Source organism: Periplaneta americana, chromosome 2 (assembly GCF_040183065.1).
Source record: "Periplaneta americana isolate PAMFEO1 chromosome 2, P.americana_PAMFEO1_priV1, whole genome shotgun sequence".
In the NCBI taxonomy this organism is placed as follows: domain Eukaryota; kingdom Metazoa; phylum Arthropoda; class Insecta; order Blattodea; family Blattidae; genus Periplaneta; species Periplaneta americana.
In genome coordinates this window covers 145,974,918-145,988,759 of record NC_091118.1, presented here as the reverse complement: position 1 = coordinate 145,988,759, position 13,842 = coordinate 145,974,918, and the positions used below count along the sequence as shown (strand labels likewise).

Below are 13,842 nucleotides of genomic sequence, written 5' to 3'. Positions count from 1 at the left end.
ATTCTGGGATACATTTCGTCAAATACCGTTTCGGCATTATACAGCAGCGCAATTGATATAGCGTCTTTAAATAATCGATAAAAGCTATTTGTTATGACAGAAAACATAGCTTGAGCTACTCCTTCTCCACTATAACATTGTTAAATAAATAATTTGTGAACTCTTAATAAATTGAGATAAGAAGTAACTTTCCGAGCGCTTCTGCTTCATCTCAAGTTGACGAAAGTTTGTGTGAGATTGGCGTGATAAATTGATATCAGTGTGCTATAAGAATCTAAGCAAACATTCTCATGGAGGCAGATAAAAAAGTTATTTTTTATTATACCTTGTTAATAATGTTAAAACAACTTCTTATACAAATTTTTGTCATTCGAGCTCAATTACGAGGACCGTCCAGAAAGTAAGTTTCCCTGGGGTCGTTTACAGAAAGAAAACACAATTTCATGGAAAGATTTATTGGAATAGATATAGCAAATGTTAAGCTATTTTTCAACATATTCGTCACTGAAAATGAGACATTTGTCTTATCATGGGATCAACAAAGAGGTGAAGACGGCTGTCACATACTAGTTCCGATGACAGGTAGTAGACTTCTACAGCAAAGGGATACAAAAATTGGAACAACCTCAGCCAAAGGTATAGATTTCTATTGAAAGAAAACGAAATTGTGTTAATTTTTCCGGATATTTTCTTTTATCGTTCCTTCATTTTATACGTTTTCTACTGCTGTACAATGATGACCAAATTCTTTGAGTTAAGGCCCATAGCATACAACATTCGAAGTGGCGAAGGCTGCAGTTTCATTCCACTTATTGTACATTCACTATCCCTCCTCCCGGTTCACAAATTTCTACAAACCAAGATATTTCTCATAACCTCTTCGTTGAGGAAACTATACTTCGTTACATAACATGTGACAGGCAACGTAAATATTTCCGGCAGAAAGAGAGGAAGGATAACTGCTATTGAATGAATGACAGAGCTCTCCTTCCACGCTTACCTTGAAGTTGGGCGGTCTGAAGCGTTCTACTCCCGCCCAACTTCAAGACAAACGTGGAATGATACCTCTGCCATTGGTTGAATAGCAATAATTATACTTGTCTGCTCCTCTGCCGGCAATATTTACATCGCCTGTGAGACATTATGAAACGAAGTATAGTGTGAAGCATGTTTGAGCACTTAATGATAATGCTGATATTAATAAGTAATATTAATGATTATAACAATAACACTTATTGATAATAATTTTAATAATAATTCCAAGAGAACACTGTACAGCCAATCAACCAGTTCATTGACACTCGATTGACCTATGACAATCTGATTATACTGATATTGCAGGGACATCATTTTATTTTTACTAACATTTTTAATATTAACTTGCCTATACCTCTGGATCAATGCCGTTTGCTACCCCCTTCCACGACTGGAGTTCGATGATACTGGCGTACTATACAAACAAATCACTTTACTAGGTAAAGGAGGGAAGAAAAGTAGTTCATCCATTTACGTAAACTAGGAAATATTGCGCTTTTGAGTTTGATCATTTTCATTACGTTTTTGTTTAATCAAAATACAGTAGTCTACAGTATAAACAATGAGTGTTTTTATTCAAGAACTGAGCTGTCCATGTGGACGTATTCATTATGCAGTGCATATTATACTGTCTACAGCACATTAGCATAGGCCTACAGTATAAAGAATGAAGTTAAATTGAAAAAAAAATCATAATATGGATATTTAATCACATTTTTTAAAATGGTGGCCCTTCATTTCGATACAGGCTTCAGTTCTAATGTGCATATTATCGCACTATAGACTATTGTACCTAATCCCAATTACCAGTTTCGTTCTTCGTACTAGTAACTCATATTGAAATAATTCTGTATCTACTCTATAAAAGAGTTCTTTACGTACTGTAAATTCAGTCTTCACTTCTGCCCGATCCTAAAAGATAAAATTACTCAGACATACTATCTACTGTCTGTCCAAGTGGTTATGTCGTAGTTCGTAGAAAGGGAGGAAATCACGTGACAGTTAATTAACGAGTCCCTTTTATTTAAGTTATTTTAAACAGTTGTATAATATTACGCAGACGTCCAGTTCCTAACAGAAATTAATGTTCTCAGAAAAGAGCTAAGACAGCCCAGCCACTAGCTGGCGAATAAAAGATGGTGGGGGAAACCGGGATACGACATAGGCAAATGGACGACAGTGCCTGTGCGAAAATGATTCAATATTGAAAGCTCTTTCGTCACTGGAAAACGCGAACATATTTTTGGAACGTACTGTTTACTATGACCGAAAGGCTACTATGACTGTATATGCGGTCTTGGATCTGTGTGGAGGGCGGTTGAATTTCATTAGTAGAAGGGGTGAGAGTGAAGTACATTAAAAAACTCAGGTACAATAAAAATTGAAGTAAAAATAAAATGATGTCCCTGTACATAGCATGGTGCTCTAAAATTAATAACCTATAATTTTTTCTCTTACGTTCATTTGTTTATCCTACGTTAATTTTTTTACCATGTTAAAAACCTATACTCATGTATATGTGGAGTAAGTAACTTCGATATGTCAAAGGTCGGGTTCCTACTCTGATTAAACTCACACATTTCGTAACAATTTTCATCGCATCTTCCATTTTCTAATATAAGTAAGAAATAATGAGTATTGGTGCATGTATGAGAAAGACCGTGGTCGAAACTAACAGGCTAATGATGATGATGATGATGATGATGTCGATGATTATAAATATAATTTACTTTTAACAACCAGTCGTGGGCCGCACAAAACTTCTTCACGAGCCGCCATTTTTTCATCACTGTGTTAGCATATTCCGCGTCACATATTAGGTTCATTATAACTGAGCAGCTGCGAATTAATATAAGAAATAAATTAGGCGTACACAAGAATTAATTAATCACATTTTATAATCTTTTTACTAAACATGAAGGAGAAACTGTCAAGCTAAAAGGATCTGATTAAGATTTGAAATTCTATCCGAAACTTTCCACTTCCTGGTAGTATAATTATAGCATTAAGGATTCTCGAAACGGTGATTCTCTCTTCTGTATAAGTTAATTAAAGTACCAGTTGCGTGTCCCTTAACAATATATCACATCTTCCAACACCTACTTTCACTAATTGGTCGCATAAAAATGAGTCCCTTAAGACACATTCTACTAATCTTTCTCAAGAGCTTAAACTCTTACTACTGATAAAACACATTATGCACTTAAGAGTTTTGAAATGTGATATGCACCAAACATTTATTAAAATGTAATGATGAAGTAACTGAAATATTTCAAATTACGTAAATGAAAAGTGTGAGAACAATGAAAGAAAACACAAATATGAATAAGATAAGAAATTATTATGGGTCAATAATGTAAAATGCGTTCTTTAAATAAATATATTACATTATACTCGTAACATAACTTTACAATCACGACTTTAAAAAGTAACAGATAACAGATATGAGATAATGGCAAACAATACACTTAAGGGAAAGGAAGAATATACGATTGAAATTGTATAAAGTCAAGGTTATAGTTTTAATGTATTAAAGCGAGATGTAGACTACTTCACAAAAAATAAAAAAGAATAAACTTCCTGCAATAAAACAAAATTAAATTAAATTTAAGAAAAAATAAAACAGTTCTCAGTACGAAATACTTACAGGTCGAACTAAAGTCACTAGAGGTGCTATTCATAGACTTTTACTAGCCCGCGCTACGAGTGTGCTAAACTAGCCCCGGCTATCGACTGGTTACTTGTACAGGAATCATATCATATCACATCGCTAACACTGGTTTATGAATACGAAAAACGTTAGTTCGCTGATCATCCACCGGAAGCCCGAGCTAAGAATGTCTATGAATACGGCTGTAGATGATAACTTAAATTATATTAACTGATGAAATTATATAGTAGAGACAAAAATTAATAGAAAACATAGGCTACACATGATGTATTAGAACAGAATTATTTTTGTTGTGAAATATATGATAGAAAAGACACATTGGAAGATTGTAATAGGCTGAGAGTCTGTACCTTGAAACTGACGACGAAAGATAGAGTAAGTCTAAAATACTTCCATTCTATTACTATAATTTCCTCCTAATTGTGGTGGTGATGATGATTATGACGAGTCAATAGAAGAAGATGCAGTAATTATCGTTATGATGAATATATTTTATTTAAAAGCTCTGTGGAATGTAACATTTATTTAACAACGCTTTAAATAACAGCAAACACAGATAGTTCTTCTAAATAAACTTCATTATTTTCTGTGGCAGTCTGCCATCTGTCTGCCAATAGTTGAATTTATTGACGATAACATTCTTTGTAATGCTGTGGAACACAGTGTTTAAAATGCTTATTTCACAGTTCGACCTAACCAGAATTCTGGAGTTCCTGCAAGATGGTCTTAAACAAGTAGAGGTTCCTCGTATGGTTGGGGCTAAGCAAAGTGCAATTTCTAAAACCTGGAAAAGGTATAGTGACATCAATGATGTGGTGACAGACGGAAGAAAAACTCGCCCTAAAGTGACGACGCCACGTCAGGTCCGAATGTATCCGGACAACAGCAATGACGAGACCAACATCTAGTGCTTGAGATTTGAGAAATTACCTCTTTAGGGCATCTAGTGCCCGTGTATCCACACAAACTGTAAGACATCATGGTCATATAGGGCGGTAAGATGTGTTCCACTCAATCGTGAATATGAGCGACTGGAAAAAGTTGGACAGTTCAACATCTGAATTTGGAGAAGTAAAGGACGCTATGGGAAGTATCGCAATATTCAAGAATCCCTTGAATTTGATGTGGTATTATAATGTTTTGGACTGGAATAATGTATGGATGTCGCACACTTTTAATACTCAGTGAAGGGAGGTTGAATAGCCAAAGATATATTGGTAAGATTCTGCCGCCAATTGACAACCATTTTCAGACCAGTATGGAGCTGGATTTGTTTATGTCGACGATAATGCTCGGCCTCATCGTTCAGAACTTGTAAGGGACTTTGTGAGAGACGTTGATATCAGCAATATGAATTGGTCACCAGACATGGACTGCATTGTGCATGAATGCGGCATGTTGAAAACAACGATTTTTAATCCTTTACAACCTATAGAAACACTTCGGGACCTTATAAGACTTGCCCAGATTGAACAGGATTTTCTGCCTGAAGATGACTTCAACACGCTGATCACAAACATGGTTCAACGTGTTAAGGACCTACACAATGCCAAATAAGGTCATAGATGGTATTAAGGAGCAGTTGAAAAGAAAGAAGCGTTCACCAATGAGAGAGATCAATAATTTGATTCTGTTATTCATTTTGTTATTCTTTGTTTATGATATTAAACAAGAAACTTTTTTTTGGCATGAAATACTTAAAATTTCATTTAGTATTAGAGGAGAAAAATTCGCTCTGGTGCCGGGGATCGAACCTGGGTCCTTGGTTCTACGTACCAAGCGCACCATTGAGCTACGTCGAAGTCCAATCCACAGCACCGGATCGAACTCCCCTCCTCCAGTGTTTTTCCTTTTTGTGGCCTGACTCCAAGTTGGGTATGTATGTTGACATTTTATTAAGTCAACTGCCATTATACAAGGAGCGCACTTAATTGAGTGATTTGGTGGCCCGGATTCCACAGTAATGTGCAGAAATATGCGCTGTTGCTAGAAGAATTTACTAAAATTATTATTATTTTTTTTTTGGTCGTACAGATTATATTTGTTATGGTAACAATTAATATTAGAGGAGAAAAATTCGCTCCGGCGCCGGAGATTGAACCCGGGTTTTCAGCTCTACGTGCTGACGCTCTATCCACTAAGCCACACTGGATTCCCATCCCGATGTTGGATTGAATCCTCTCAGTTTAAGTTCCAACTCTAGAGATCATGTGGACATTGTGCCACTGTCATACATCTATGACGCAGTGCATGAGGGGAGGCCACTAGAGGGAACTCAAGAGTTGGAACTTAAAAACTGAGAGTATTCAATCCGACATCGGGATGGGAATCCGGTGTAGCTTAGTGGATAGACAGTCAGCACGTAGAGCTGAAAGCCCGGGTTCACATCCCGGTGCCGGAGATAATTTTTCTCTGTTCCACTCATCCATCATCATATGATGACGCAGAATTTCTGCACTGAAATATCATATGTACTTCGGTACATCGTAATAATATACATTATTTTTGTCACAATATATTTAAAATGAAGTTTGCTTTTTAATTGTGGATGAAAGATATTTTAATGATTATACGCCCTATGTTAGTCGCAAAAATTCTTTATTTCTAAATCTTTGTGTTTACGATTTCGCAATTGAATTATATATTTATCAAAGAGTGATAGTGACAGATTTATTGATATTAGTTCACAAAAGTACAAACTTGATAATTTAAAAAAATGATCTATATACAAAAGTAGTTATAGATAATAAATATACAATTTCCTAAACTAATTAATTTATCGCAAATCTCAGTAATTAATTGTTCGAACTTGCACCTACGTATAGTTTTAGTGCATGTTTAAACCAATCGTGATAAGTATTAAAACTTTAAAACTTATTTATCTGCTCCTTTTCACAATTTTCTACCATGAACATTTTTAAATTAATTATTCTGTTTTTTTCTTTCTTGTTTTTCCTTTTTTTTTACTTTAAACATCTAAATTTATTCTATAACTTTCATTATTTATGTTTAATTATAGGTTCACTTATGCCTATTAACTAAATCTTCCATATAATCATACTGCATCCAGGTTATCAATGAGTGGCGATTGTTTATAATTAAAACAACGAGTAGACGATTTGATTGTGTTCTCTTTCTCTAATCATTCTTTAAATTTTCTTGTTATATGAACCATTTTTTTTCTATTAATTCTCCTATATGTTCAAAATATTTGCATCTAGTATTACATTATCTTCAATTCACCGTGATTATGAAGCTGTATATTTCAAACAAACTCACGGGATCGATTTTTTTTTTTTGCGTGTAACGTACATTTGGGAAAGTGAAAATATTTACTCTGTATGGAGAGGGGTTGTGTTGAAACATAATGACGGGCATTGAAAAGTTAATGTAAGCATAGGCTCACATTATATTAAAACGAAAGGATCACCTAAATGTTACTCCAAGTTTTGAAATATTTACGAAGAAATGGTTGCACTCAAATATCCACACAGGGTGGTAACATGCATAAGTTAATGGCAATACTAACACGGTCTCAGTCACTCGCTGCAGGCTTCCAAAAACAACAAATCTCTCATCATAACACATACCAGACTGCTGTTCCTACATTAAAATAATAAGCTGAAGCACACTTCTGCTCCCCGAGGCTTTTTGCTCCTTTATTTATTTGTTTTAATAATAAAAGAGTGAAAGGAGAGAAGTGTGAGTGAGTTGGTTATTTGCGTCACATTAACTGCTGGATCTGCCATTTCTTTTCCGATGAAAATAAACCAACTACATTTCCTGCCAGGTTCATAATACCCGTTGACTTCATAGACGCAGGATGTCACTCCCGTGAATCATAATTTACACGTTTTAGAGGAAGTCCTGTCACGTGAAAGTGAGACTTATGGCATAAGACGCTAATTTTGGAACATTTGAATTGTTTAAAGTGAAAGGAATTAATATTTCCGCCGTATGTCATTGAGAATGCCTTAAATTTATCTGTAACCTATTTCGGTATTTATTTAGAAACGCGAAATAAAAAATGGACAATTATTTTAATATCCTTTTTCATAATACAGTATAGACTGACACCTTCGAAAAGGGTTATATAATTTGTAATATTTAATTAGGTATACAATTTTAATTATTAAAATCTAGAAGAATGAAAATAGGAGAAAATATAACGAAGTCCCTTCGTTTAAAATTTGAAAATGTTACAAACTGTGCGTTTTATTACAAGAATTTCTTTAATTACATTTAACGACAGACATAATTATATTTTTCTCAAAATTGTGACAAATAATAATAGAGAAAAATGTAATAAGGGATCATTAGTTAATGTAAAATAAAGAGAGAGAAAGATTTAAAGAAAAATAAATCGTCCGGCCTTAATTAACGATGACCATGAGGATCCGGAAATTAATAGTAATAATATAATGAATTAAAGATGAATATTGTTGTAAAATAAATTGTAATAATTAAGCACCGCTGATATCAATTAAAAAATAAAATCTTAAAAGATAGCCTTAAAATTAAACGTATAAATAAAAGATTTTAGTTGAAATTAGCGTATGACATTACCTTCTGAGTGATATAAATGAAATTGTATAATCTGCTAGAAATCTTTAAGAATTTGGATGATTTATATATATATTTTTTAATTTCAAAAGATGCTGTTGATAATTGTTTCAAAAAAATTAGTTGTAAATTTTGGTAAAGAACCTCCTGCACCAAAAAATAAACTTAATACTGACCAATAATTGAAGAGAGGGATGTTAAACTTGGCACTAAGAAAGGGAATACAAGACTCATAAATAGTCTTCTTTTCATGATCAACTTAATGAGCTATTTTCAAATATCTTTACTTCAATAAGTAAATTACATCTTTCTGAAGTGGATTTAATAGTTAAAATAGTGGTTTAGAAGCTTATTTAATTTAATTTTGGCAAAGGATAATATGTCTATAACGCTGCCAAACTCGGTAGGTATATCTATACAGTGCACGAGAAAAGATGCAGGCTATCTTGAAGTATTTTATATTCACGTATAAATGAAAGGAAATTAGGAAAATTCAAAATCAAGATATGCAGCATCTTCCATTAGAAACGCTCCTGATCCCGCAGTCTACACGGCCTTTGCATGCTATAGCGCGGCTCCCTTTCACTGGTAGCTCGAGTCCAGTCGCGTTCCTAACGGAAAGTCCTATACTAGCCACGTAAAGTAAGTACACATAATATATTATATGATAATATCCAATCGTCTTAGAGTTTTGTTTTCTATAACTGTGCGTCGGTCAATACATACGAATCTAATCGTCTCTGTTTAGGCACAATTCCAAATTGGTGGATGTAGGGATACACTGTTACCTTGGAAATATCAAGATTTTCTGACATATCATTACTACTGGCGAGTGGCTGCTATTCCAGTTTGATGATTAAAGCTTAGAATTAATTAATGATTTACCTGAGCGAGATCCATTTTCAAGACTTAGATCTCCATCTTTGAATCGCTTAAACCAGTTTGATTCCGTCCTGTTAATGACCATCCGTTCACCTTCCACTTCGCATATTTCTTCAGCTGCTAGTTTTGCACTTAGGCCTATTAATTTTTTTTCAAAGGAAATAAAGAAGCATTAGAATTGCATCAATGAGAAACTGAAGATAATAGGCGCTATGTACTGCAAATATTAGTAGATATGAACTTAAATACTTCTTGGAATGTATTCTGAAGCATTAATAACATATATTAAAACAAATTGTTCGTTCACCACCAACTCAAACATAAATGAGTAACAACATTTATAGAAAATTACTTTTGAGACTACTTAATATTTAACTGAGAGACTTCAAATGTCAATAACCTAACGAAATATCTTATTCTTTAATTTATTTATTCAGTTTGTTTAACTGTTAACCTTAAAGCACAAATTGGAGCTCTGCCATGGAGAATAAGTGAATGTATTGAATAGTACACTATGAGGTTAGATGTTTTCGAGGCACTCCCATTTTCTATGCTGCTATTCCACCAATTTTGCATTATCATCCCAGTAATGTCGATCAAAGATGGAGCGGACGTCCTTGTCTATCGACAAAACAATAGGCTAAGTATATCTTCCTACAGTTTGTAGGAGCACTATCTTATCTGAACAACATAAGGTCTTCTCTTCCATCCTACCAAATAGCACAAAAAAAAAAAAAAAAAATACAAATACTGATTTTCGTTGAAAAGTTAACGCTAAAAGTATAGTTAAATAAACTTGATATTTTAGAAATGTTGAAACTTGTCCATTAGATCATTTAATTCGAGAAAAATTCGTTCCGGCACCGAGAATCGAACCCGGGACCTCTCAGCTCTGCGCTGCAGGTAGTAAGGCCGTAAAACATTACAACGAGAGGAGTTCGGCCGGCACCGTGGATCGTGTCCCGGCATAGCTCAGTTGGAAAGATCACTCAGCGCGCAGAGCTGAGAGGTCCCGGGTTCGATTCACGGTGCCGGAACGAATTTTTCTCGAATTAAATGATGATAATACACATTGGCTACTTCATAGTAGTCGTGTAATATTCAATGAGGTAGGCGAGACCTCATAGATAATGAATATGTGATGTTGTCCATTAGAAATATATTTTGAAACATGCAGATGCTGTTGATATGCTTTTCAGTATCTGGAAATAAATAATTCCATCAGGAAAGACTATTAGGCTTCTATCAATCCTACAGTAGTCTGGGGGATCTACATTAAGTTATATAATTTTTATATTTCAAAATTATGCGACATCTAACAATGATGTAGATATTTTCATCTGGATAGTGACATATTTATTGACAAACAAGTATCGAGATGAATTTATAGTTTTTAAATGGATACAGCTCGAAACAGAATATCATAAATGAACCTTACAAAGAGAAAGTAACTTAGGTAATATCTGTCGGATAATATTTTACAGCAGTGTGAAAGACAGTGTTTTTCCGCATCTTAACCAAATACTCTGAAAGCTCGGAATTACCACACATCCCAACTTATGTAATATTTTACGCGTCTATGTTAACACTGTTTTATCAGAATAAATGTAGACCACTCTGTGTACTCAACCACTAAGTGACGGGTATCTTTGTTGCATTCTGCTCACAAATATTTCTACAACACAGTCTTTTGTATTTACAATACACGCATAAACATATTGCTAGCTTGAGTGCTTTCAAGATGTTTGCCACAGAGTTCACAAGATTTTACGATGCGACTGAAATAGAACTATTTTTGTGAACTGCAAGATTCTATTTTCTCTCATTTTAACCGGTCTTTAACAAAGTTTAGTGTACTGTATATATTTTTTCACTGTCAACATCAACCAAGTTAGTATTAAATACAGGACTCCTACAAAAGACCTTTCCGGTTTCGAACACGCGTAATTTATGTTCTATGAATGTGAGATGCATGAAAATAGCACCAATGGAAAGAGAAACTAAAAGAGTTTACGATGAATGAGTAATGGAACGGAGAAAAATTATCTCCGGCGCCGGGATTTGAACCCGGGGTTTCAGCTCTACGTGCTGATGCTTTATCCACTAAGCCACACCGGATACAACTTCGACGCCGGTTAGAATCGTCTCAGATTAAGCTCCAACTCTTGGGTTCCCTTTAGTGGCCGCCCTCTGCACTACGTCATAGATGTCTATGAACGCAGGACCGAAGTCCACACATGTGCTGAGGTGCACTCGATATGAGTGACTAGTTGGCCGGGATCCGACGGAATAAGCGCCGTCTTAAATCACGAAGTGATTTACGCATATCATATATATTATATATTTTATTTTAATGTACCGAAGTACATATGATATTTCCATGCAGATATTCTGCGTCATCATACGATGAAAGAGTAATGGAATGGAGAAAAATTCTCTCCGGCGCCGGGATTTGAACCCGGGTTTTCAGCTCTACGTACTGATGCTTTATCCACTAAGCCACACCGGATAATATATATATATATATAATATATATAATATATAAAAGAGTTTAGTTGTATATTGAGCATCGTACAGTCAGTGAACAGAAATTTGTGCAATTGACAAAGTCAAGTATTACATATAAAATAAATAACAGAGACATAAAAAAAACAATAAAATTGTATCAAAAACACTCAACAACATTAAAATTAAAAACGTCATTAATATCATAAAAGGGTTTGTTAATTAACCAACCGGAGACAAGTCTGTTAAAATACTTCCTTTCCAAATTTAAAACATGTGTCGGAAATTTATTTGCAATTTTTAAAGACATAATAAAATAATTATTCATTGTTTTGGTTAGCTTACACCTTAGGTATATAAAAGGTCACGGTTTCTGGTATTATATAGGTGAACATCATTCCTATGTGTCAACATTTGTGAATTATCTTTGACAAAATTTAGGGCTTGATAAATATACAGTGATGTTACAGCCATTACTTTTTCATTCACAAATAACGGCCTGCTGTGTGCCTTCATTGATGAATTTGTTATAATTCTAATAGCTTTTTTTGTAACATAAGTACCTTATTAATATGGGTACTATTACCCCATAAAAGTAGTCCGTAAGAAAGTATACTATGAAAATAAGAAAAATAGACAACTCTAATGTAATTCTTCGGGACATACGTTTTTAAATTTCGCAGAAGAAATATTACTCTTGACAATATTTTACAAACAAAATCAACATGGTCTGCCCAGGTAAGTGAGGTGTCCACAGTAATACCAAGAAGTTTGACTGTACTACTAAATAACAGCGATGCAGTTTTACTTTCATTTAAAAGAAATTTATTGGAACTAAACCATTTCTTGGCTTCATTAAAAACTGAATTAGTAAGAGTTTTCAATTCATTAATATCACTATGACTCGTCAAAAAAGTGGCATCATCAGCAAATATCACAACATTGTGGCATTTTGGTACCGGTATTGGAAAATTTTATCTAAAATATTTTGATCGCCATGACTGTTCGTCTCGTTGCAAGTGCTACTGGAACATTATTTCTAAACCGCCGTGGGCATCGTGACTGTATTAAGGCTGGTTCACAATAAACCGGGAACGGAAACGACAACGAGAACGAGAATGGAAATAATGTTAAAATAAATTAATTTAAATATGAGCATTCACAATAGTTAATTCTGAATGCTCATATTTAAATACTTTTATTTTAACATTATTTCCGTTCTCGTTTTCGTTTCCGTTCCCAGTTTATTGTGAACTAGCCTTTACTCGTGTGTTGCAGGGTACGGGAACATCGTGCCAGAGACGTTCTGGGGACGAACATTTTGCATCCTCTTCGCTCTGGTGGGAATCCCGCTGACGCTGAGCGTGATCGCGGCCATGGGCCACATATTCGCCACGGCCGTGTCGTCGCTCCACGCGCGCGTCCGACCCCACCTGCCCGCCGCTCCCTTCGTGCTCGGTCGTGTCAACACGGCCACCCGCACCTCCCTCACCGCAGTCGCCGCCGTCGTGTTCCTCTTCTTGTACCTGGCCGCAGGCGCGGGCCTCTTCATGCTCTGGGAGGACGACTGGAGCTTCTTCGAGGGTTTCTACTTCTGTTTCGTCACCATGACGACCATCGGATTCGGCGACTTGGTCCCGAGTGAGTATTTACAGCGACATGACTCCTCGAGCTGGGTGACGGCATTTGGAGTACATGTTCATTTTAGGGTTTGTCCTGCTGTCTTCTATGTATTTGAAAATATGCCAAAATGTCAGGGATTTTAAAATGTATGGCTATTGAAAACTGATCTCTTCGTAACACGTGTCATTTCTAGTCCTTTACGAAGAAAGAGAAGTACATGTGCAATTATCAAAAGAAAGAAACAGTTCCTTCTTCTTTGAAGGGATACTTTACAGTACAACTTCAAATATATGACATATAGTAATAGGTTTTTCATAATTATCTCTCTGAAGACAGTCATTTTACTTAAACAAATTTCAGCGAATGAAACATATAAAATTCAATAATAAAAGACAAACAAAAAGCATTGTACAACTTGACTCAGGGATTTTGGCCTTTGCAAAAAGTAAGTAGATAGACTAACACCGTATTCCGAATCTCAGCGGACCGGTGGACAACAATGACGTCACGCTGGAACGAAATAGGAACAAAACTGATTCACTGATGGCGGCTGAAGAAGACTG

At 35.2% G+C, this 13,842-nt stretch overlaps 1 protein-coding gene across 1 annotated transcript in view; it reads left to right on the top strand.

The window, feature by feature from the left end:
• The window catches only part of LOC138694649 (potassium channel subfamily K member 15), a 174,504-nt gene that overhangs the window by 146,485 nt on the left and 14,177 nt on the right, over positions 1-13,842 (top strand). The window contains exon 3 of the mRNA XM_069818585.1: positions 12,935-13,297. Coding sequence (XP_069674686.1) covers positions 12,935-13,297 — 363 coding nt within the window. The remainder of the gene's footprint in view (positions 1-12,934; positions 13,298-13,842) is intronic.